Below are 26,065 nucleotides of genomic sequence, written 5' to 3'. Positions count from 1 at the left end.
GCCAGACTGCCCCTAGCCAACCACCGGCCGCCAGCCTACGCCCACCACGCTCGCGGCTTCCGGCGGGCGCTTGGCACAGTCTCCATTGCCGCTCAGCTCTGGTACAGCAGTTCCGCCATTTTCAATTCCACTCACGCGTCTCCCCATCATCATCATCAGCATCAGCCATGCTTTCCACGCAGATCCGGCAATCGAGCTGAACATTCGGAATCCACTCAAAAATAAACAAACTCCAAAATCAGTTGGAAAAAGTGTAAAGGAAGCCAGCCTTCACCTTAATGTGGCTCGGGAGCTGCGCAGGCAGCGCGACCGCAGCCGCAGCCGCGCTACATAAACCCGTCGCCCACCCGCGGCCCCTCCTCAGAGTCTCCGCCTGTTCCTCCACCCCCGCACCGCTCCACGCCAACGCCCACCCCTCCGTCGCGGCTGGTCCGACCCGGGGCCCGGGCCCCAGCGCAGGCGTCGCGCCCACCGCGATGCCGTCTTCCTCCTCCGCGCCGACGACGCCGCCGCCCGCCGAGGAGACGACCGCCGCCGCCGCAGCCGGCGGGTTCCGCCTCACCGAGCCCTCCTTCCTCGAGTCGCTCATGCCGAAGAAGGAGACCGGCGTTGACCGCTTCCTCGCCGCGCACCCCGAGTACGACGGCCGCGGCTCGCTCATCGCCATCTTCGGTGAGTTGCCTTCCAGTTGCCCCCAACTCCTGCTCCGGCTAGTCGATACTACCTCACATCGTTGCACTGAGGTGAGGGTTGACTGTAGTTGACCTCAGCTTTTGGCTGGAGAATGGATTTTGCCGATGCGGTCTGAATTGGCAATTCGGTTGGATCCCTAGTCGATACTTTGATCCGGCAGAGGTCAAACCGCGTCTGAGTTCTGGTATGGCGTGTCGTCAGCTGGAGAGTGTAGCTCACGAGGTGTTTTGGGTCATCGCTCTGCCCAGTTTGTAGTGTTCAAGTAGGTGGCTCCACTGAGCTGTTCAGAGGATTTTCTGATTCATCACTGGGGGCTCAGTCCCTGCAGTTTAGGCCCACGTATGCAACGCCTGTAGGATGTGGGAGATTAATGAAATGGTTAATTGACTTATATGGGAGGTGATCTGCTGTTTTTGTAATCCTATTTGCAGCTTATTGGGTGTGACTTCACTTGCTTGTTGTATGATTCTGACTACTGCAGCAGGCAGCACTTACCCGGTTTGCATGATCCTAACTTAACATAGACTTAGATGTTGTCATGTTGCAGCACATGGCATAGCACTTCTTGTTGCTAACGAAACACAACCAGTCTCTTTTGACAAAAAATAAATGCTCCTGCGAGTAGTCATCTATGTAAGGAGGAGATAACATGCTCTAAAGCTCACCAGTATGAGGCTATTACAAGTTAACAACTCGCGTACATGGTGGTTGGAAGGTCTCTTCATTTGGGGAGGAGCTCAGGCAGGTTACATGGGTATAGCTCGAGTCTCGGACGATCTGTGGTGGATCTAACTCTGGCATGCAATTATTATGTGTATTTCATAGGATTTCATTGTCCTACTTGTTTTGCGCTGATGTGACTTGTATGTCTGATAGATTCTGGAGTTGATCCGGCTGCAGCTGGGTTGCAGAAAACTTCTGACGGGAAGCCCAAGATCCTTGATGTTATTGATTGGTACTTAGACTCTTCCAGAATTTGGAAACTGCACTATTTGTTTATTTATTTTCAGTTGCCAATTTCTCTTGAATGATGTATTTGCCAACGAGTATGCTCTTAAATGTAGCACGGGTAGTGGTGATGTTGACACGTCCAAAGTGGTGAAAGCTGATGCTGACGGTGCTATAGTTGGTGCTTCAGGTTGGTCATGCCCTGAGGGTTTGTTTTGTTTATATTACTCATTTAATGGGATACAATTTGAAGCTAAACATTTATTTATGTGAATTAGCAAAATTTGTTAAAACCAAACTCGTTTTTTCCCCTTGTCGTAGTCACTGCAACTTTTTTTTGTTAATGCTGTTCAACTTTAGCATGTACTTGATTATGATTCTATTGGTATCTGAGGTACCATATACCAATTATATTGTCTTTTCAATAGTTGCGACCTGTAGCGCTCCATGCCTTGAAGAATATCCATATTCTGAAAGGCAATTTTCTGTCCTGATGCCCTGATATGCTAAGCCCTGTTTACACTCAGGCGCTCGTTTGTCTGTAAATCCCTCATGGAAGAACCCTTCTCAAGAGTGGCGTGTTGGCTGCAAACTAGTATATGAACTCTTCACGGACACACTTATATCTCGATTGAAGGTAAATACAATATTTAATGCCTGCATTCTGAAGGTTTTATATCACACTCAATATCAATATTTTAATGAAAATCTATTAAATATGACTTCAGAAAGAAAGAAAAAAGAAATGGGATGAAGAAAACCAAGAAGCGATATCCAGAGCTCTGAACCAGCTGAACGAGTTTGAAAAGGTTGAAGTGACTTCTTTTGTTGCGTATAGATTCATTTGGTTTACAATTTTGATTCTCCTTTGCGTGCTGTTTTTCTTTTTATTACTCCCTCCGTCCGGAAATACTTGTCATCAAAATGGATAAAAGGAGATGTATCTAGATGTATTTTAGTTCTAGATACATCTCTTTTTGTCCATTTTGATGACAAGTATTTTCGGACGGAGGGAGTATATGTACTCCTTGTAGATTACACTTTGCGCGATAGCTATTGTCAAGCATTGTGAGTATGTGATGTGGCAGTCAAATAAAGTGGTTCAGCTAGGAGATACAGAAAGCCATTAATGAAGTGATTTTGCATATGTACTGCTAATATTGAGTCTATATTCCAGCTAAGAGTGATACTGCTGGCCTTGCACACTGCTTTTTATGATATTCTGTAAACATCTATTTAAATGAGTGGCTCACCTCCACCGAAAATGATTGCAGAAGCATAGTAAGCCTGATGATGCTAAACTGAAAAAGGCTCAAGAAGACCTGCAAAACAGACTTGATTGCCTGAGGAAACAAGCAGATGTAAGAAAGCGATCATACTTCCCCGAAATTTTAGCTGATTTCAGCTATGTACATGTCTTATTTCTGTTTCTGCAGGGTTATGATGACAGGGGACCTGTGATTGATGTTGTTGTATGGCATGATGGTGATGTGTGGAGGGTTGCAGTTGATACTCAGGGACTTGAGGATAAGAAAGATAGTGGAAAACTAGCAGATTTTGTTCCGTTGACAAACTACAGGTATGGTCGATCTTGTGGTGTTGATGTTGTAAAGTAGACGATGTAATCTCTTGCACACACAGTTCGTTGCTCCTTCTAGTCCTCGAAAGACATTTTGTTTTCTAGGGTCCTGTTTGATGTGCTTTGTCCACATGAATACTTCAGGTGCTGAAAGTGCTCATTTAAGGTCTTCATCAGAGAATTCACTTTATTTTTGATCATGTGAGCAAATATAAGGTTATGGAATATTCAAATGAATATGGAATATTATGTGAATAGAAAGGTTAATTATTTAGATAAGCAAGAGATAGAGATTGAGTCTATCCTTTTTGATTATTACTTGCTGTTCAAGTAAGTGGTGCCAAGCGTCTGGCATTCTGTGACAAGAGAGTGCCACAAAAGCTAAAAGGCAGGTTCTATAGGACGGCGATTCAACCGGCAATGTTGTATGGCTCTGAGTGTTGGCTGACTAAAAGGCGACATGTTCAACAGTTAGGTGTAGCAGAGATGCGCTTGTTGAGATGGATGTGTGGCCAACTGGCCAAACAAGGAAGGATTGGGTTTGGAATGATGATGAGGTAGAGTTGGGGAGCACTGATTGAAGAGAAGCTTGTGTCCAACATCGTCTGAGATGGTTTGGGCATATTTAACGCTGGCCTCCAGAAGCTCCAGTGCATAGCGGACAGCTAAAGCGTGCTGAGAACGTCAAGAGAGGTTGGGGTAGACCAAACTTGACATGGAAGGAGTCCATAAAGAGAGATCTGAAGGACTGGAATATCACCAAAGAACTAGCCATGGACAGGGGTGCGCCAGAACCATGAGTTGGTTGTGAGATCTTATGGGTTTCAGCTCCAGCCTACCCCAACTTGTTTGGGACTAAAGGCTTTGTTGTTGTTATAACTGTGAAATACGTCTTCCATCCCAAAAATATAAGGCGTATTTATTAGGACACGTTTCACCAACATTTATACTCTACTAATATGTGATTTATGTGATACAAAATCATCATCATAAGTACTTCTGTAGATGATTCTGTTACATCAAGTCCCTATCTGCAGCCCACCATCTTCATGGTGGTAGATACCTACTGTTGTATACAATTACTGCTGCACCACTTCTTCTGGCTGGAGAAGCTATGCCATTTTAGGTTCTCTCCAAATGTATATATGATTTGTAAATCTAGTAACGAGAAGCCAGTGATTCAATTTGGGATGTTTTATTACAAATTTTGTAAACATGACATACCAGACATGTTTTCACTTGTAGTTGAAGTAGTATGTTGTTCCCATATCTTATCTTATACTTCCTCCGTCCCATAATGTAAGACGTTTTTGCAAGCTAGTTTAGCTTGCAAAAACGTCTTACATTGTGGGACGGAGGGAGTACAATCTATCCGTATTACCATTGTAAACTAGAAGGTTATCGTCCATATATTGTGTTTCTGATCTATACAAAATTATCTGCAGGATTGAGCGAAAGTTTGGGATTTTTAGCAAATTAGATGCTTGCTCTTTTGTAGCAAATGTGTATGATGATGGGAACCTTGTCAGCATAGTAACTGACTGCTCTCCGCATGCTACCCATGTTGCCGGCATTGCAGCTGCTTTTCATCCTGAAGTATGTTCCTTAACTTTTGGCTTTTCATTTAAACCACAATTATACAAGCACCAGTTTATTGAAATGTTTTTAAACAGGAACCTTTGCTGAATGGAGTTGCACCAGGGGCACAATTGATTTCTTGTAGAATAGGAGATACCCGCTTAGGATCAATGGAGACAGGGACAGGCTTGGTTAGGGCCTTGATAGCTGCAGTAGAGGTGATAATACTCCCTTTGGTGCATCATTTATCAGAGTAAATAACAGTGTATTTGCCTCTGTTATATTTACAACTCCTTAAACACCTCCTGATGAAGTGCTTAATGTTTGCGAAATAACAATAATTTTTTCCCTTACGTCTCAGCTTTTTTATTGACCTGCTTCCTTGAATTCTTGTATATTCAGCACAAATGCGATCTGATTAATATGAGCTACGGTGAGCCTGCTCTTCTTCCTGACTATGGAAGATTCATTGATATTGTCAATGAGGTGAACTCCTTTTGTGTGTTATTATTTCTTATCCATATTCATTCTTGGACATTCTAGTCTTCTTTCTTTCTTAGAATGTTTTATAGCAATTTAGCTGGTGCTCTGTTATTTCACAGGTTGTCGACAAGCATCGTATTATATTTATTAGTAGTGCTGGAAACAACGGTCCGGCTTTAAACACTGTTGGTGCACCTGGCGGGACTAGTTCAAGCATTATTGGTATTGGTGCCTATGTCTCACCAGCTATGGCTGCTGGAGCTCACTGTGTCGTACAACCTCCGTCGGAGGGGATGGAGTACACATGGTATGTGATCAGTTGGTAATTCTTTTATTGCGTTATACAATATAGTTCTCTAACAATGGCATCATCCGAGGTCAACTTGGGTCTAGTCCTCTAACGTACGGTGAACAACTGGACAGCGCTAGCCCGGGAATGCTCGTCGTCCTCTAGTTCCCAAACAATAATTTTTTTATTGCTAATTGAACCTTTTGGATTTTTAAGGTCTAGTCGAGGTCCCACAGCTGATGGGGATCTTGGTGTCTCCATTAGCGCACCTGGTGGAGCAGTGGCCCCTGTGCCAACATGGACCCTTCAGTCTCGCATGCTCATGAATGGTACTTCCATGTCATCTCCTTCTGCCTGTGGTGGGGTTGCTCTCCTTGTTAGTGCCATGAAGGTTTGTCTGGCCAACATCTTTTCCGTTAATGCAATGTGAAGTACTCCATCCGTCCCAAAATAAGCATAGTTTTAAATAGCCAGCTATAGGCTATAGCTGCGCTATAGCTGTTTGAGCATGTTGCCGCTATTTGATTTCATGTACAATTTGCCGCTATAGCCTCGCTATAGCTGTTTTTAAGGGCTGCCGCTATATACCATAGCCCGCTATTTAAAACATTGAAAATAAGTGACTCAACTTTGTACTAACTTAGTACAAAGGAGTCACTTATTTTGGGACGGAGGGAGTATGAAACATGTATTCAGTTACTTTAATGAGGTGTATATTTTAGGCTGAAGGCATTCCAGTAAGCCCTTATACTGTGAGGAAGGCAATCGAGAATACAGCTTCATCTATAAGTGATGCACCTGAGGAGAAACTGACAACAGGACATGGGCTTTTGCAAGTTGATAGGTTAGCACAATTTTTCTTCTCTCTGTTATGCTCTAGAGGGATACATTTTTCTTAATCTAATGCTATTGATTTTGAGTCCAATCATCATGCATACCATTGCTGTTTTCTCAGGGCTTATGAATATGCGCGGCAAGCTAAGAAGTTGCCACTTGTTTCTTACAGAATCTCAATCAGTCAAGTAGGGAAGTCAAGTATGTATCATATTTTCCCATGATAAATCTTCTTCTGGATAAACTTATGAGTTCCAACAGAAATTAATAAGAATGAAGAATGACCTCTACTGAACGCTACAGCCACTCAACTTCTTCTGAAGCATTTTTTTTCATTCCGTTTTCTTCAGAAAAGTTCTTCTGAAGCATTTTAAGCAGAGACAAGTCATGTTCATCTAACATAATTGAAACATGAAAAAAGAAATCAATTTTTTGGCATGTACAAGTACATTTTTTTACATGTTTATTTACCTTGAAATGTTTCTGCTGTCGAAGAAAATTATAATTAAAAACATGCAACTGTGCGTACACAATTTTTAATCTGCATACGCCCATCATCCTTAAAATGTCATATAAAACTAAAATGTAGTATTAGAGAATTTCTGATAAGTGATAACATTCTCATCTCGAGAGCAAAGCCATGAGCTACCTTTTTGATGAAATAAATATCACGTCAAAAGCAAATCTGTAAGGATGAAAGAAAAACAATTCTCATAACAGTGGTTAGAGGAGGGTATAACATTTCTGCACTCGATTGGGTGGATAACTAAGAAAGGGAGTTAAAGATTTTGGTTGGCTTGGATCAAAATTATCTCATTGTCTCGTGCTTATTGATATTGTATATATGAGTGGAAACACTACAACTACTACACTCGATTTTCTTAATGGATGAACAATTTGAAACTGAGACCCCCAAGGCCTTGAAATGTAGTGAACAGAGGGATTAGTCACAGTTACAACTTCTACTGGGCAATATTTTATTGGTAATTTGGTATTTTCTATTGATTTTGGGACGCTGTTCTACTCTAGAATAGCAGTTTATAGTAGATCAGGCAAAACAATTGGGGAGCGGGTATGATGTACTACCTGTGATTCACACTAATTGATGTTGAGTTCATACATTATATTTGATTACTTAACTCAAATGCATTATCTGCAGTTCCAAAACTAAGAGGAATATATCTACGTGGGAGTAATTCATGTCAACAAACGAGTGAGGTCAGTTCCTGATAACTTGTTTGGGTTATCCTGGCATGCTTATATTTCCCTCTCCCCAAAGAGAGTTGGTTTTGTAGCATTGTATTTGACCACTGTAAGATGGTTCTTTTACTTATTTAGTACTACCTGTCTCAAAATATAAGACGTTTTTGTAGGTTAGTTTAGCCTACAAAAACGTCTTAAATTTTGAGCCGGAGGTAGTAGCTTAGTAGGCGTGTATGACTTGTTTATGATCAGTAAGATTAAAAAATGTTTTACACGTTTTTCTGTCTGGTGGAGCACGAAATTTTTATCTGTACTAGATGTTTTCATTTGTTTTAAACATTACAATTAACTATATGTTATATCCTCTGCTTTACAGTGGACTGTTCAACTTAACCCAAAATTTCACGACGATGCGAGTAATTTGGAGCAATTGGTTCCATTTGAGGAGTGCCTGCAGCTGCATTCCACTGATAGCTCTGTTATTAATATTCCTGAGTATATATTGTTGACAAACAATGGGCGCAGTTTCAAGTTGGTACCTTCTTTCTGTTCAACTAGATGTTATTTCCCTCATTCTCCTTCTCAAGAGCAATAATTTTTGATATCAACTTGTACTTGGTCTTCCTATAATTGTTGATACTTTGGTTTATAAGGACATGCGCGTTAAACTGAACTGCACTATAGTTCGTCTCGTTATAGGTAATGCTTATGCATATATGTGTCATACAAACATGATTCCTGATGCCGGATATTCTCTTATATTTATACAAACATCACTAAAAACCAGCGGCACATTATAACTTATAAAGGCTTTTCAACCAAAGGAATGTGTAGGTTGGTTAGTATCATAGCACACAATGGCAGATGAAATTAAAGGCCTTTAAGTTAGACATGCAGTAGTAAATAATTTGCTCAATTACATGCCCTGTTCATTTTGTCAAGTGTCCTGCTTTCATTTGGTTTGCTTTGCCTTTTTGCAGCATTGTCGTCAATCCTGTTAATATCAGTAGTGGCCTTCACTACTATGAAGTTTATGGCATGGATTGCAGAGCACCATGGCGTGGACCCATTTTCCGAGTGCCAATCACAATAATTAAGCCTATTGCTCTATCAGGAGAGCCGCCAGTATTGTTACTTTCCAAACTGTACTTCAAGTCAGGTACTAATTATTGTTCTTGCTTACTGGGAGCTCTGATTTAACTTAAATTAAAATCATTATTGTTGCCCGCATTCTTTTGCATATGCTAACATTGCTTGTATTCATCAACATTTGGAGAGTGCACTCCTGGAGGAACTAGGTGGATGATGCCAATGTGCAGATTTGACTTCCCCTAGCATCATCTTTGTATTTGTTTCTAACCACAAAGAGGCCCCCCCCCCCCCACACACACACAAAAAAAAAAAAAAAAGACTGGTTGCACTTTTGTCCCCATGAACACAATAGAATTCTGTCTTTCTCCACAGATTTAGTTCACTTACAGTGTGCTGAAACTCTCTTGTCTCAAATCTTGATTTTATCTTTGTTGATGAATCAGCCACCATACTTTGTTTATTTTGACCTATCACTACTACAATGCTGGACCAAAGAAGTGAGCCTAGCCATCTTGGGTTGGGGAATGGATGTACAATGCCACCACCTAGGAACCAATGATGAACAATGATCATAATTTTTTTTGTCAACCAATACCATTGAGTTTAAAATTTTAAAACTCTGACTCATGCTTTGTTTTCTCATTTCTGTTGACATGCTTCCAGATATTTAATATTTTAACTACTTCCATCTTTTTTATATGAAATAAAGCGTAGTTAGTTTATTCCCATCTGATTGATTGCAGGTCATATCGAAAGGAGGTTCATAAATGTGCCAATTGGGGCCTCGTGGGCGGAAGTTACCATGCGCACATCAGCCTTTGATACTCCTAGAAGGTTCTTTTTGGATACTGTTCAGGTATATACACTACATTGGGATTTTACCTTTAGTCCTATGAGTTAAATATGTGAATTTTAACGTCAAATGGGAGTATATGACAGATGTGTCCACTGAAGCGACCTATCAAATGGGAGTCTGTTGTCACTTTCTCGTCACCATCTATCAAGAATTTCAGTTTTCCTGTTGAAGGTGGCTTAACTTTGGAATTGTCTATAGCCCAGTTCTGGTCTAGTGGAAATGCTAGCCATGAACCTACCTGTGTTGATTTCGAGGTACTTTTATCAACTTCCAAGACATAGCATCTGGTTTATATTAAATGACGTGCTAAATATATTCATTTGCAACTTGGCAGATTGTGTTTCATGGAATTTTCATTGATAAGAAAGTAATTGCCCTTGATGGTAGTGAGTCACCTATGCGTATTGTTGCTAGATCATTATTAGCATCAGAAAGGCTTGTTCCTGTTGCCACTCTGAACAAGGTTAGTCAAGAATCAATAGAAGGTTATGACTAGTTATTCTTTTGACCATATATTGACTTTTGTGGCTTGCAGATCAAGATACCTTATCGACCAGTGGATTCTAACTTTTGTCCGCTTCCCACCAGCCGTGATAGATTACCCTCTGGCAAGCAAATTATTGCACTGACTTTGACGTGAGTTATATTTGGTTCTGGGGTAACTATGTTTGAGTTAGTCCTTGATGTGGTTTTCACAATCTTTTCTCCCTATGAACCTCTACAGTTACAAATTCAAACTGGAGGACGGTGCTGAAGTAAAGCCCCATCTGCCCCTACTTAACAACAGAATATATGATAATAAGTTTGAGTCTCAGTTCTATAGAATTTCAGATTCAAATAAGGTACACTTCTTTTCATTATAAAAAATTATCTCTTTAATTCCTGTATCTCCAATGGCAGGAGGATTTATATGTGATTCGAGTAACTGTTGTTCCTGCTGGACTGTTACGAATTGACTTGGATAACATTTAGTTGATGCATTGAGGCCCAAATGACACATATAGCAGTTAGCTGAGTTTAAGAGACACAAACCTAGACTAAGTATGGAATTATACTCTTAACAGAAACATTTTTACCTTTTTTTATTTCAATTATTCTGCTTGCACTAGTCCAGTATGAAAGTATACTTTGCACATGGCTGATGTCATCTTCTACCTAAACATATCATTTTGTTGCCATACTAAAAATAGATGACCAGAAATGCTCTACAACACCCAATTTATTGGTCTTGTGATTTCAATTGTTCCATAACCTTCGGATGTGCTTGAAATTCCATGCGCCCAAGCAAAGATGATGCAGCCCTCTCGCAAGGTTTTCATGTGTGGACAGCAGTATAGATGAAGCCATATTTGCGCGCATGCATTTGCGCCTAGATTTCGAGATACATTAGAGAGTTGGAGTTCAGTGCTACATCTTGTATTCATGAAAATACAAAAAGTTCTCAACAAACAATGAATTATATATAACAAGATGTACATGCTAGATGTTTAAGTTGAACTTAGAAATCCAACTAGAGGCATGTAATCTGTAGGGAAGGCTTACGTTTGCAAGTGCCAAGGTGATTAAATGGCCTAAGGATAGAAGTAGCATATGCCCATTTAGTAATGAAGTATGACACCTACTTTGCATTATGTAATTTGGTATATGATCGGTTTTCACATTATGAAAACCGTGCCGTTTACTATGTGCCAAATAAGGTGATATTTTGTAACATCCAAATACCGGTGGCAATTTAGGTATTTTTCAGCATAGTTCCTGTGGCTTATTCCTTTCAGGGCTATCCTTACTCTTTGACTCATCACTAGTTCGATCTACATATATATTGCTCTGTTACTGACTTGGAACGTTTCCTTTTTGTTTGAAAATAGTGTGTTTACTCTTCTGGTGATGTCTATCCTAGTTATGTCAAACTTCCAAAAGGTGAATACACACTGCAATTGTACATAAGGTACAGCTCTCCCACCTTCTAAGTAATGCTGTATATAAGGTTAGATGACTAATATGATTTCGCTTTCAGCACTGAAGAATCAGAACTAAATAAACCACTATAGCTTGGTTAAGGGCATTGTGTTGTCTTCTCAAAAGCATTTCGTACTTGCAGATATGGCAATTAGTTGGAAGCACCTTCTTTTTAGGAATATAACATAAAATATTTTACTATAATTACTAAAGATTCACCTAACTTCGTAAATTCCAATTAACTACAAGCTGAGCGTAAGTTCAGGAAAGTTATAGTAACAGTGAATCATCTAGACGCAACAGAGAAGTAGGGATTAACCGATAAACCATTAATCTGTGGGTCAACTAGGGCCAAGCCAGCAGCAGCAGCAGAGGAGGGAGGACAGCAACATAGCAGCCAGTGGAGGGAGGAGCAACAACATACTCCCTCCGTTTTTTTTACCTCGCATATTAGTTTTGTCGTAAGTCGAAACATACCAAATCTACTCTGCCCGGCAAGGAGGTGTTGGAGGTGCCTGCGCTTGTTGGGGGGACCGGGTGTGTCATCGAGGAACTGTCCGGCGGCCGGCGGGATTGAGCGGGAGACGAGAGTAGAGGAGTGGGAGCGCCCAAATTGCCAAACTATTAAGGCGCAGGGTGGCTGGGAGATGGGCACGGGCTGATTTTTTTGTGCTCTATCAGCCCAAACCTGAGTCCATTTAATCGCTCTCTCCCCGATTATTTGTTCTGAACTGGATTAATTGGCTTATCAGACCAAATAATCGCCTCTGGCGGTTAACACACTGAATTGGACCTATTCGCATCGGTTTGCCTCCGAGCTGCGTTTAATCGGCCGGTTTTTGTAACAGTGCCCCACCAATACTTTGGTGTTCTTCTGACTATATACTGTTTTTAGTCCATTCTTGCCCAATACTAGAGGTTGATATGAATATAAATATGACTAGAGCACCCGTGCTGAATCTTAATAGGATATATAATATGTTGTTAATTGGTAAATGGACAAAAGCAAGATTAGCTTTGTGTCTTCTAGGTTGCATTTATGTGATGCTCTTCTTAGTTTGTTAACTATGTTGTGCTTTTATGATTTAATTCAAAATAATTCAGATAGCTATGCATTTTTAAACAGTCTGAGGAAAAAGTAGAGATGGAAAGTAATACTCCCTCTGTCAACTTCTATAAGACTTTTTAGGTCACTATTTTGACAGAGGGAGTACATTTTTTTGCACCCTCTGGCTTATGGGATCTTTTCTATTACATATTTTTGTGGTTATCTTATTTTAGATGCTGTTCATCTATGATCTGTTGCATAAATATATCTTATGGGTGGTTGTAGGCATGAAAATGTGCAAATCTTGGAGAAGCTGAAGCAATTGGTTCTATTTATTGAGAGAAAACTAGAGAAGAAGGTATTGCATCTAATACTAAAAAAATGTTGCTAATCGTGCTTTATTGATGGCTTGATGATGATTTTCTTGTTGACTGTGCATCACATGATATATTGTGACATGGAAGCTGTTATATTTTCCTTTCCTTTTTGGGGACATTGGTTAGGCTCATATAGGTAATGCTGTAGATGTTAGCTTAATCGTCCTTTTGGGAATTATCCTGCGCAAGGATTGGAGTTTTGTACATAGGGGACCACCACAAAAGATGTATCATCAACTTACACTATTTAGCATGCATAGAATCACACTCCTATAGAGGTTCATACTACTTCTCAAGTTATCAGTTTGTTGTTCACAGACAGATGGAATAAACCACATGATTAAATTGTGTTCTTTCATGCATTCCACTAGGCTTGATACAACTGTATCCTTTTGCTCCATGGGGTAAAACATTATCCTCTTACTATTAAATATTTCAGTTGGAGAATGAGTCTCTTTTTCTCAGTTTGTCCAATTAGTATGCAAGTTGCAAGCGAAGAATCATGCTTATCATTAATTTTGCACATGCAAATTATTTATCTAGCAATTAACGATACAGGGTTGATTTAAATGTTCAATTTAATTGCAGGATTGCATTCAATTAAGTTTCTACTCTGAACCTGATGGTCCTATAATTGGAAATGCCGCCTTCAAGTCCTCTGTTTTAGTTCCCGGGTATGTTCCTTCTGAATGTTCACTACCATCTTAATAAAATAACACGTTGTCACCACCATTGTTTATTGTTAATAGAGAACCTGAAGCATTCTATGTGGGTCCACCATCTAGAGAAAAACTTCCGAAGGTACATATCCTGTTGATGTTATTTTGTTAGATATCACTAAAATACCATATCAGTTTTTAAGCAGTTTTGTAATGTTGTTTTGGTTTTATATGTTGGATTGCTTTACAGGGTGCTCCACCTGGGTCTGTTTTAGTTGGCTCCATAACCTATGGTATAGTAAGCTCCTTCAACAAGAAAGATGAACAGCATGCTCCAGCATCTTATAGCATTTTGTGTATCATTCCACCATCAAAGGTCAGTAGCACTGGAATAAATTACCAACTCCTTTTAGTTTAACATTATCCTTTTTTTGTTATTATTATTATCCTTATAATGCTAGACCACCAGTTCAGATGTAAATCATATAGAGTCCCAATAAGGCCATATTAGTTTTCAGCTTTCACCCATGTTTTCAGCTCTATCTATGTTGTCTCGCATATTCAGGGAACTCTTTTATGATTATGTAAATTGCAGGTTGATGATACTAAAGAAAAGGGGGTTTCAGTTGAAACAGAGAAGAGTATTTCTGAGAGGTTAAATGATGAGGTTGGCACACTTCAGTAGTTAGTTAAATGCTATTTACTTGAATTCAGATTGTTGTTGACATTTCTAGCACAACTTTTTTGTTTAATAACTCATGTGACTAATTCTTGACAATTCATGATTTTACTGTAGAAGATATGTTGGTAATCTAAATGCTATGTCTTTGTACTTTTTCATCAACGATAAATCTTGCTCCTGGATAGATTACAGCAAACTTTGGTTACTTGGAAAGTATCATGAGCAATGCTATTTTTAGCTAATACTCCCTCTGTAAAGAAATATAAGAGCGTTTAGATCATAAATAAATATAAGAGCGTATATGATCTTCATAACTAATTGTATTAATAGGTTCGAGACACCAAGATAAAGTTTCTTTCGGGCCTTAAACAAGACAATGAGGACAACAAGTCTGCCTGGACTGAGCTTGTCGCTTCTCTTAAGGTAATAGCGATGACTTCCCTTCATTAATCTTTTTATAATCTTATAATTTCAGATACAATCAGAAAGCACCAGATGTGCTATCGAATATATTGATTTGTCAGTACTTTGTTAATACATGTATTCTTCTTACTCAAAACACCAGAGAATCCTATGTGGAAGCATTCTTATTCCTTTTTGTTAGGAAACGTGAGGAAGAGAGAATGATCGAACAGTTTTCTGTATTGAGGAGGAGAGAGATATATACAAGGTTACATGGGCCTGGGCCACACTCTAGACTATACAAGGTTACATGGGCCCGGGCCACACTCTAGACTATGGGCCTGGGCCACAAACACACCATATATACTTAACACCCCCCCTTCAAACTTAAGGTGGGTTAGGAGCATCTGATACACCAAGTTTGAGAGTGTGAAACCTATGCTGATCTCTAGTTTGTGCCTTGGTGAAGAAATCTGCGACTTGAAGCTCTGATGGGACATATTGTAGCTTGACAGTGGATTGTTGACAATGAGATCGAGTGAAAAAGGCATCCACACCAATGTGTTTGGTCAACTCATGCTTGACTGGATCATTAGCAATCTGAATAGCAGCAGTGCTGTCACAAAGAAGAAGTGTTGGCGTATGACATAAGACACCAAGATCATCCAATAGCCAGCGAAGCCATACAATCTCAGCTGTAGTAGTAGAGAGAGCCCTAAGCTCTGCCTCGGCACTGGAGCGAGACACGGCAGTTTGCTTCTTTGATTTTCATGCAATGAGAGATGTACCAAGAAATATGCAATAGCCAGTGACCGAGCGACGATCAATAGGATCACTCGCCCAAGTGGAATCAGAGTAAGCATGAAGCTGGAGCTGACTGGAATTAGCATAGAACAAGCGGCGAGATGTAGTTCCCCTTAAATACCTAAGGACTCGGAATAGGTGACCATGATGAACTGAGGTGGGAGCACAGACAAATTGACTGAGAATATGGATTGCATGTGCGATGTCAGGTCTGGTCACTGTGAGGTACACTAGACCGCCGACAATGTGACGATAGCGAGAGGGATCCTCAAGAGGAGTGCCATCAGTAGGACGCAACTGCAGATGAAGCTCCATAGGTGTAGCAGCAATGCGCGTGTCAGTGAGACCTGAGCGAAGAATCAAATCCTGAGTGTACTTTTGCTGGGAGATATAGTAACCATCATCGGTGTGCTCGACCTCAATCCCGAGAAAATAGCTGAGAGACCCCAAATCTGACATCTTGAATTGTTCACTCAATTTTTTCTTAACAAAATCAATATACCCAACATCATCTCCAGTGAATCAGCATGTCATCTACATAAAGTAGAAGCAATGTACGGCCATGCTCAGATGTATGAATGAAGAGTGCAGGGTCATGTTCACTAGGAGAAAAACCGGCGGCTTGAATCACAGAACTGAACCGCTCAAACCAGGCACGAGGGGCTTGCTTAAGCCCATAAAGAGCCTTTCGAAGACGACAAACATGACCTGATGGAACCTTGATACCTGGAGGTGGCTGCATATAAACTTCCTCATGTAAATCACCATGAAGGAAGGCATTCTTCACATCCATGTGGGAGATTTTTCATGACCGAGTAGCAGCCACAGCAATTAGAGTTCGAACTGAAGTCATGTGAGCAACAGGAGCAAACGTCTCACCATAATCTTTCCCATGAGACTGCTGAAAACCTCTTGCAACAAGGCGAGCCTTGTAGCGTTCCACAGAACCATTTGACTTGGTTTTAACTTTATACACCCATTTGCAAGTGATAGGGACTGAACGAGGAGGTAATGGTACCAAATCCCATGTACCAGTACGCTCTAAGGCTGCAAGCTCCTCAGACATAGCCAGTTGCCACTCAGGTGACACAACTGCCTCCTGATAGGTACTAGGCTCAGAAACAGCCCCTGCATATAAGTCCTTTTTGTATCGCGTTGCTAGAGAAGAACCGTCAGTGCAAGGGTCAGTAGTACTGGCTGGAGGAGTAGAAGACAAAGGAATAGATGACTGCGTGTCACATGGAACTTTAGAACGACGAGTATAATGGAAAGTACTGGCTGGAGGAGTAGAATAACGACGAGTGTAATGGAAAGGAAGACTATCTAGAGGTGGAGCTAGTGGAAGAGAGAAAGGAGCTGGTGAGGAAGGAGATGAAACATGTGGTGGAGATGGTTCTGATGTTAGGACAGAGGAAGGTTGTTCAGCTATGGACTCATCTAAAAAGATAGGTGGAAGTGAAAGAAACGAGGTAGACTCTAAAGAAGTTGAGGATGATGGTTTAGTGGAAGGGGAATAGAAGAAGGGTTGATCCTCAACAAAAGTGACATCGCGAGAAAAGCAAATGCGGCGAGCAGAAGAATCATAGCAACGGTAGCCCTTATGTTCAAGACTATATCCAAGGAAGACACACTGAGCAGACTAAGCAGTCAACTTGGTACGTTCACGAGGTGCTAAAAGAACATAATAAGTACAACCAAAGACACGGAGGTGGTCATACGTGGGAGGAGAACCAAACAAAACCTCACCAGGACACTTGCCCTCAAGGCGAGTAGAAGGTTGGAGATTGATAAGATAAACAGCAGTTGAGATAGCCTCACCCCAAAAATGAGTGGGGACAAAGGAAGAAATCAAAAGGGTACGAGCTGTCTCAACAATATGGCGATGCTTACGCTCAGCAACACCATTCTGAGCATGGGCACCAGGGCACGAAAGCTGAGGGAGAGTACCCTCAGATGAGAGAAACCCGTGAAAAGCAGTAGATAGATACTCCCCTCCGGAGTCAGAACGAAAAACACGAACAACACTAGAAAACTGAGTATGGACCATATGTACAAAAGCCTTATATATAGAGAACAACTCAGAACGATGCTTCATAAAATAGACCCAAGTATGTCGAGAGTGATCATCAACAAATATGACATAATGTTTGTGGCCACCTTTCGAAACAAAGGGGGAAGGACCCCATACATCAGAGTGCACTAAATCAAAAGGATGACTGGAATGAGTAGTGCTGGAAGAGTATGGTAGTTGTATTTGTTTCCCTAGCTTACAACCCTTACAGTGAAAACCAACATCTATGGAAACATGACCCAAAACAAGTGACCTAAGCGATGGTGCCACTGGGCAAAAGAAAATGACGAAGTGGATCTTGATGTTGATGCAGCCATCCGGAACGCGGATGTGGTGGAAGCTGAAGGAAGATGTAAGGTGTCAAGGATGTGGATCCTCTACGGCGATGGCCAGTTCCAATGACCCTCTTGCTCTGACGGTCCTGCACATAACAAAATGAGTCATCAAAACCAACAAAGTAGTTCATATCAGCAAGCTGGCCAACAGACATAAGATTCATGGACAGCTCTGGAGCAAAGGAGATGGCAGAAACAGAAAACTTGGATGTGCAAAGAAAACCCTGATGAGTAATAGAACAAGGTGTAGCATCAGCAGTCTGAACAGAGGCACCATCCTGCACTGGCTGGCAAGACACAAGCTGAGAGCGATCAGAGGTCACATGGAAAGAAGCTCCAGAGTCCAGAACCCAAGGCTGGGTTGCAGCAACAGCGGGCTGAGAGAGAACAGATGCAGAAGCACCCCTTGCTTGCTGCTGATAAGGAGCCTGGGGTGCACGACGCTGCTGATTGAGGGCCCGTCTAGCCTGAAACTCAGCTAACAGCTCTGGATGAAGCTTGAAACAACCATCTCTGTGGTGTCCTGCCTTCTTGCAGAACGAGCAGACGACAGCTGAAGGTGTGGCCTTGGAGGCACCTGGCCGCTGAGGAAAAGCCAGAACACTAGCGTGTAGAGTCTGCGCAGAAGTAGCCCCAAGAGAACGGAGACGAGTCTCCTCAGCGATCAAGCTAGCAAGTGCCTCTGTCAAGGTGGGAGGAGTCGTACGACCAAGCAATTGAGTGCGAATGTTCTCAAAGTCTGGCTTGAGACCCATCACAAACTGAAACATGAGAGTCTGATGGTCATACTTTTCCTTCGCTGCACATGACTCACAACCAGAATTACCCTTTGGAACCATGGAACCTAGCTGCCCAGTGATGCGAGTGAAAGCTCCATAGTACTCTTCTATGGACATGTCTTCTGGCTGCCGAGTGTTGTGTAAATTCTGCAACAAGGAGAAATGAAGTGCACTGCTGGGCTGAAGGTAGCGCTGCTCAAAGTACTTCCATATCTTTTTAGCTGAAGTGTGATGCTCAAGACTCATTCGGAGTGAGGGTTCAACACCCAGAATTAAAACTCCCATCACATGATCATCGATCTTTTGCCAAGACTTCCTTGCTGCATCATCATTTGGACTAGGTGGATCATCTATCAGATGAGAAACAAAACCAGCTGTCCTCAAGACAGTCCGGGCAGAAAATGCCCATTCCCTGTAGTTTGAACCATCAAGCTTGATATCTATGATCAAAGAACCAAATCCGAAATCATTTCTTGCCATAGTGGTGAGCGGCCAGCAGCTGGAAACACCCAATCTGATAGCAGCTGCAGGCAGCAACAAGAGAAGAGCAGCAGACAGCCACAAACAGGAGCTGGATCTCACTGGATAGAAGGAGGAGCTTGCTGGATCTTGCTGGATAGAAGGGGGAACGCCTGGAGCTTGCTGTAGAGCAGGGAAGGCACCAAGAGCTTGCTGGAGATGGCTGCTGGAGAGCAAGGGAAGTATTCTCACAGAGTAGCTGTGAGGACACACAACACACAGAGGAGTTGCTGGAGAGCAACTCCTACAGGTTGATGACGAAGATGGGATGGGGCAGCGATGTGGATGTCTCCTCACCAGACAGATCCGCCTGAATCACCTCACCAGTGGCGATTTCATGGGTGGCGGCTGGAAGAGGGACTAGGGTTTGGTCCTGGTCTGATACCATGTTAGGAAACGTGAGGAAGAGAGAATGACCGAACAGTTTTCTGTATTGAGGAGGAGAGAGATATATACAAGGTTACATGGGCCTGGGCCACACTCTAGACTATACAAGGTTACATGGGCCTGGGCCACACTCTAGACTATGGGCCTGGGCCACAAACACACCATATATACTTAACACTTTTTACCGTCCTTTATGTGGTTACAGACTAATATGACTCAACCCTCTGAAGGTGTTTATTGTATCGTTCACACCTTCCACTGATCTTGTCAATCTGAATTTTTAACTCCTTTCATGCCTGCGTTTTCCTTTTCAATTTCTTTTTGAGAATATGTTGTTGACTGGTCCCTCTGCCAAATCTAAGTTCTATTCCCTCTATTCCAAAATAAGTGTCGTGCCACGACACTTATTTTGGAATGGAGGGAATACATACTAACACATACAGTTAATGCATGCAATAAGATGCTATATCTTACTCCCTCCGTCCCAAAATAAGTGTCTCAACTCTAGTACAACTTTGTACTACAGCTAGTACAAAGTTGAGACACTTATTTTGGGACGGAGGGAGTATGAGTTTTTTCTTGATAAACATGTTTTATGCTACTCTGCCATTGAAACTGTGAGCTATATTGGGTTACAATATTGTTTTCTTTGATGTCAATTTACTTACCATAATATTTCCTGGCATACTGCAGTCTGAGTATCCAAAATATACACCTTTGCTTGCCAAAATTTTGGAATGTGTACTTCAGGAATCAACCTCTGATGATAAAATTAGCCATCACAAAGAGGTAACTGATATTGATTCTTCGTTTATGTTGTACTGCATGCATCTTGAATTGTTGGACTGAACAACTATGAGCAAAGGTGCTATCTTTATACGAAGCATGCTGCTTGTTCAGACTTTCATCACTTTTTTTACGATCTCTATGATTGGATACATGGAACAGTTCATGTTAATGCCCTCTAAATAAATATATGACCGAGGTAGAAGAAATCACTAGGGGCAATCTGATGTACTCCCTCTGTCCCATAATATAAGACGTTTTAAATATCTTATATTGTGGGACGGAGGGAGTACATTTTACTCTTCTTTTACAAAAGGATCTGATACTGTAGTCGATGACTTCATGCAACCGAATGTTATCATGGGTCTAACTCCTTCAAATAGTGCAACTTTTGCTGATGACAATGCTGGCATTAAGAGTGCTCAAGTATGGGTTGGGATTAAACCGGACAAAACCGGCTATGCGACGGTAGTTCAACTTCCTTCGTTAAATGTGATGTCAGCAGCAGCGCTGGTTATCTTTTTTTGTACAAGATGGTTTCACGGGTTGGTGCAAAACCAAGTTTGAACATGCGAAACTGGCATGCAGTTCATTAATATATCCTGACGTCAAATATGCTGGCAAAACTGAATTCAGGTCTTACATGAGTAGAAAACCTGAGCTGATTTTGTTTCTAATCAGATGCCTATATTGAGTCTATCCAACAATCAGACAATCACATGGTCTACAGTCTTGCATCTTTCACATGATCTATAACTGTATAACTGCCTGATAGAATTCCACAGGTTAATTTGTTTAGTTAACTAAATACAGTATTATATACAGTGCACTTCAGTCTCACTTCAGATGGCACTGCCGTTTTGGTGCGAGATTATTTCTTTGCTGTCAAAATGTATATATATTGCCGTTGTAGTTCTGTGTCAGTATTCATGCTCCAATCAGCTATCTTCACATTTATCTGACTATCAAAATTTAATTTTCCAGTAAGAGATTTGTTTCTGACTTTGTCTATGGTATTCTTGGTATTCAGGTTATTGTTGCAGCTGATGAGGTCGTGGACAGTATTGACAAAGAGCAACTAGCAAAACTTTTGTCTTTAAAACCCGATCCTGAGGATGAAGAATCACAGGTATATATCATTAATAATTATTTACTATCATTGCTCCTTAATTAATCAAATGTACCAGCTCCTATTGAATGTTGTTTTCCTCGAACATTTACTGGCAAATAGAAAACTAAGAAAAAAATGGAAGAAACACGAGACCAGCTAGCAGATGCACTATACCAAAAAGGTCTTGCACTGGCAGAGATTGAGTCGTTAAAGGTACATCATCTTTCTTTTAGCATATTTTCCTTTACCTTGAATGTCAAGTTCTTTATATTATATACTCATAAGATCAGTTGTCATAACCTAGAAGTTGGGTTCTGCATCAGGCTGTTTGATGATCAACTATAGAAACCTTTGTTATATTTGAAATGACCTGGTCGTTGAAATGAGGAACATGCTCCTACTTCCTACTTCATGCCCAGCCAATGTGTATATTCTGGTCTTAGCCAATGTATCTAGGGGCCACCTTGGTTTTTGGGCAGATGCAATTCGAGAGTCATTGTGCCCGGTTGCCCTGCCTTGAGAGGCAGATCGAAAATTAGAAAGGCGAGCTCATTGTCGCTGAAGCTCCGCGGTTGTTGCTTCTTTTTTACCTCCACTGTTAGTCAGTGTTGGAAGGGGAGCCTTGGCGCAGCGGTAAAGCTGTTGCCTTGTGACCAGGAGGTCACGGGTTCAAGTCCTGGAAACAGCCTCTTGCAGAAATGTAGGGAAAGGCTGCGTACAATAGACCCAAAGTGGTCGGACCCTTCCCCGGACCCTGCGCAAGCAGGAGCTACATGCACCGGGCTGCCCTTTTTGCTAGTCAGTGTTGCTGGCAGCCTCTTTACCAATTGCACTCTGGCGGAAGTGATGGAGAAACAGTTGGAAGCAAAAGGGGAGAGGTAGGGATGAAGAGGCAGGTTGATGTAGGGGGGGCAAACCAGCGAGGGAGACGGAGTGTGGTGTTTAGGGTTACGGGGTTAGGATCTGCTCTCTGGGCCAGGCTGGTGGAACTGGTGGTGGTGGCTAAAGAGTGCAGCGGCATGCAGTAGCAGTGTAGCACCATGTTAGCAAGACGAGCGGGCACATAACGCATGGTGGAAACTAGGGACTGGCAGCGATGAAGCCAAGCTCGTCTTGCTACCACTGCGCTACTGCTTCCATGTGTCTCTAGGACAATATCTCTACTCTTATAAAAAATCAAGTTGGTGATGATGGTGGGCCTGCCATCTTGCAATATAGACCGTCCGATCTATATCTGACGGATAGAAAGCAAACTATGGCAATTTTGCAAAAGGATACCCGCACCTCTCTCGTTCATCCTTATCTCCCACAACTTCATTGTTGAGTAATTAAAAAAAGAAGCCTCTGGAACAATCTGGCATGGTGGCCGCTGCCGGCATCGTTCATCCCCATGCCTCTGCTAAGTCCGACCACAAATCACCACCGCGCCCCACTCCTCCTCACCTTATCTCTCATCTTTCTCGATATATCATTCTTTCGATGAAATTCTCGAGATATCATTAGTTTTTACACATGGGATTACTCCTGCATGGGTCAATCACAACAGGTGTTTTCTAAAAAAAATGCATCTTGATGTTCCTTGCAATGCACGGGCATCTTGCTAGTACAATACATACAGGTGTTGTATATGGACACCTAAAACAGCTACTCCCTCCATTCCCTTATACAAGGCACAAACTCAGATTACAGATACCAATGGACCCATAAAAAGCGGGATTTGCGCTTGTGGCGATTCTCGAGCGAGCGGAGCTGAAAACGAAGACGAAAGATTTTGCCAAAAATGCGGGGTAGAATTTGTGGATTCTCGGATACGAAGATATCAAATGGGATACATCAAACTCGCATGTCCCGTAACTCATGTGTGGTATTTGAAAGGTCTTCCTAGTTATATCGCGAATCTTTTAGATAAACCTCTTAAGAAGTTGGAGGGCCTAGTATACGGCGATTTCTCTTTTGCTAGGCCCAGCACTAAAAAACCCACTTTTTTACGATTACGAGGTTTATTCGAAGAGGAAAAATTTAATGACATCTTTGCAAGCCCACTTTTCTTTTCGTTAACTGGGATCATTAATACGCCTGCATGCATGCAAGGAAGGAATGGGAAGGAAGTAGCATAGTGTCATTATGACTACATGCATGCAAGTATTAAGCAAGTTAGTAGTATGAGAAAACATCATTAATATTTGCGTCGGTTACTGTTAGTGGCCTTATATAGATGCAAAATGTATTTTTCATAGTGGCCTTGTATAAGGGAATGGAGGGAGTATAACATATATCTAACAACCTACTACTCCTTTTAGCCCCTCATTCTCTTTGCCTTTGTCTGGTAGGTGGCTTGGCTTGGGCACCATACCTTGGTCTTAGCTTTGTACATTGTCAACTGGCAGTCTCTAATCTAGAACATGTATTTGTGTTAGTGTGTATATTATTAAGTAGTATTACTTATGAAGATATCTTTCTTTCAGCCTGATGAGTCAACCGAGGCATCTGCTAAAGATGTTTTTGAGGAGAATTACAAAGAATTAATTAAATGGGTTGATGCCAAATCTACAAAATACGGCACTCTGACCGTTCTACGTGAGAGGCGCTGTGGAAGATGTGGCACGGCACTCAAGGTATATCCCTACCAAGCACCAGTTCCCTTACCTGTATTCTTAGCATTTGCAGTTGCGATTCCAGCTTTTATTGGGACAGTCATGACAACTTTAATGAAAAGGAACGGTTGACTTTGTCAAATAGTTCTATGACTGAGTGCCCAAGAGATTTTAAGTAAATACATATGGCATTGGTGACTATCTTGTTTAGTGGATCTAGTCCGCACATGTATTTTGATTGCCTATGGTTGTTAGCTTAGCTTTGCTTGGCTTAGCAAGTGGTATGTCCATTATTTTCAATGGCCAACTTGTCATTGTTATGAAAACAACAAAATATTAGCCATTACTCTTACGTCTTACCACTCAATGAAGTCTCACTCCCACAACCCATTTTGTTCTCTCAGTTCGCTGATAAACCTATGCTAATCAAATTAACATTTGTACAGTTTGCTTATTCATAGTGAGTAAATTTTTTATCAAGCTCCATTGTAACTAACATGCTATGGTTCAACTGTATTCTGATGTCAGTACTACCAACATAATTTCCACTGCCACATTATCAGACAAATCTTTGCACATATGGGATGGATATTATTACTATTATACTCCCTCCTTTCACAAATATAAGATTTGTGAACGGAGGGAGTTTGAACTGCCTGGTCTATTCGGGATGTAACATTGATGAAACCATAGTATATTTAATAGTTGAAAGACCTCTATCAAAACAAGATCGTCACAATTTGTTACTTGCATCTTATTTTTCGTAAAGAATTAAAGAGCCTACTGATTCTGTTTTACTTGTGAATTCATGCTTAATGTTAGCTATCTTTGTGGTGGGTTAGGTTCTAAACGACATGATTCAAGAGGACTCTGAGCAACCAAAGAAGAAGTTATATGATCTGAAGATCCAGCTGATTGAGGAGATAGGATGGGCACATGTATCGGCTTATGAAAAGCAGTGGATGCATGTCCGCTTTCCCCCATCTCTGCCTCCCTTTTAATTGGGTATGCTTACCATTTAGTCTGGCATCGGTAGGTTCAGTACTTTGTGTCATTGTTGGATGCAACATTTGTCATTTCAGGGATCTTCCATTTGACATTTCCATTCTTGAAATGGTAATAAGGCATGCAAGCACGGCCACATTGGATTATCTGTTCGTCCACTTTTGCTTGCTTGTCGAATTCTTCACCGGGATGATTTAGGTTATCGATTGTAGTTCCTTTGAGTGACCGCATGATTAAGCTGCTCATAGCCTCGTATACGCCTGAACTTTAGTTTGAGTGCATGTATGGGCAATAGTAAAACCATTTTCCCAAAAAATGAGCTAGTAGACTATTCCCTCCGCCCCAAAATAAGTGTCTTAAGTTTAGTACAAGCTAGTACAAAGTTGAGACACTAATTTTGGAACAGAGGTAGTATTAAACTGATTCACAAAAGTTTGCGGCGAGACAATTGGCGGCTACTGGTGGCACCTTTGGTGTCAATGCGCTGCCATCCATCTGCTCCCTCTGTCCATCGTTGTGTTGCTCCTGACGTTGACTTTTTGTTGCTGTGCATGCTCAACTCCTTCCCATGGTGTTCAATTTGTTGAGGTGAGATTTGTGTCCCTTGCGCTCTCAGTTGATCTTTGCTCTTTGTTGGTGAAGCCCACCCCATCTTGCAAAAGGCTCCTTAATGTTCATCGGTGGTCTCACGATTTGTATTGCTTGCACCTTGTGGGTCAATGCCGCGGACACTTGTTGATTGACTTTACCCCAGTATTGTGTTATGGGGATAGTTGCATGTATGCGGGTGGTGCTGTGCCAACTTGCAAGGTCTCGATATTGTGATATCCTCCCACGGCACACTCCATTAGCGTCCTTGTCTGTTTTTGTGGTGATGGTGGTTGTGTGCACCGGCAAGGCAGTTCCTTGTCATGGGCACCCACTTTGCTCTTTTCCTTTTCCCCGAATCTCCTAATGCTTGCATATATTCATGCACTACATCAAAAGTCCAT

General features: G+C 41.6%; 1 protein-coding gene across 1 annotated transcript; it reads left to right on the top strand.

The window, feature by feature from the left end:
* LOC125513974 (tripeptidyl-peptidase 2) lies at positions 1-25,219 on the top strand. Its single transcript, XM_048679212.1, has 34 exons — positions 1-672; positions 1,570-1,648; positions 1,758-1,831; positions 2,169-2,278; positions 2,370-2,450; positions 2,916-3,002; positions 3,078-3,220; positions 4,666-4,816; positions 4,894-5,016; positions 5,201-5,284; positions 5,401-5,588; positions 5,787-5,961; positions 6,293-6,414; positions 6,526-6,605; positions 7,564-7,622; positions 7,984-8,138; positions 8,588-8,766; positions 9,443-9,555; positions 9,639-9,809; positions 9,890-10,018; positions 10,091-10,191; positions 10,280-10,397; positions 11,424-11,503; positions 12,848-12,920; positions 13,528-13,613; positions 13,689-13,740; positions 13,849-13,974; positions 14,194-14,265; positions 14,611-14,703; positions 20,271-20,366; positions 21,394-21,492; positions 21,595-21,687; positions 23,940-24,089; positions 24,911-25,219. The coding sequence occupies exons 1-34, from the start codon at positions 279-281 to the stop codon at positions 25,067-25,069; spliced, it is 4,095 nt and encodes a 1,364-aa protein (XP_048535169.1). The 5' UTR covers positions 1-278; the 3' UTR covers positions 25,070-25,219.
* The last annotated feature ends 846 nt before the right edge of the window (positions 25,220-26,065 follow it).

The sequence above is a fragment of the Triticum urartu genome, chromosome 6 (genome assembly GCF_003073215.2).
Source record: "Triticum urartu cultivar G1812 chromosome 6, Tu2.1, whole genome shotgun sequence".
Lineage (NCBI taxonomy): Eukaryota > Viridiplantae > Streptophyta > Magnoliopsida > Poales > Poaceae > Triticum > Triticum urartu.
This window is presented reverse-complemented; position numbering and strand designations above follow the sequence as displayed.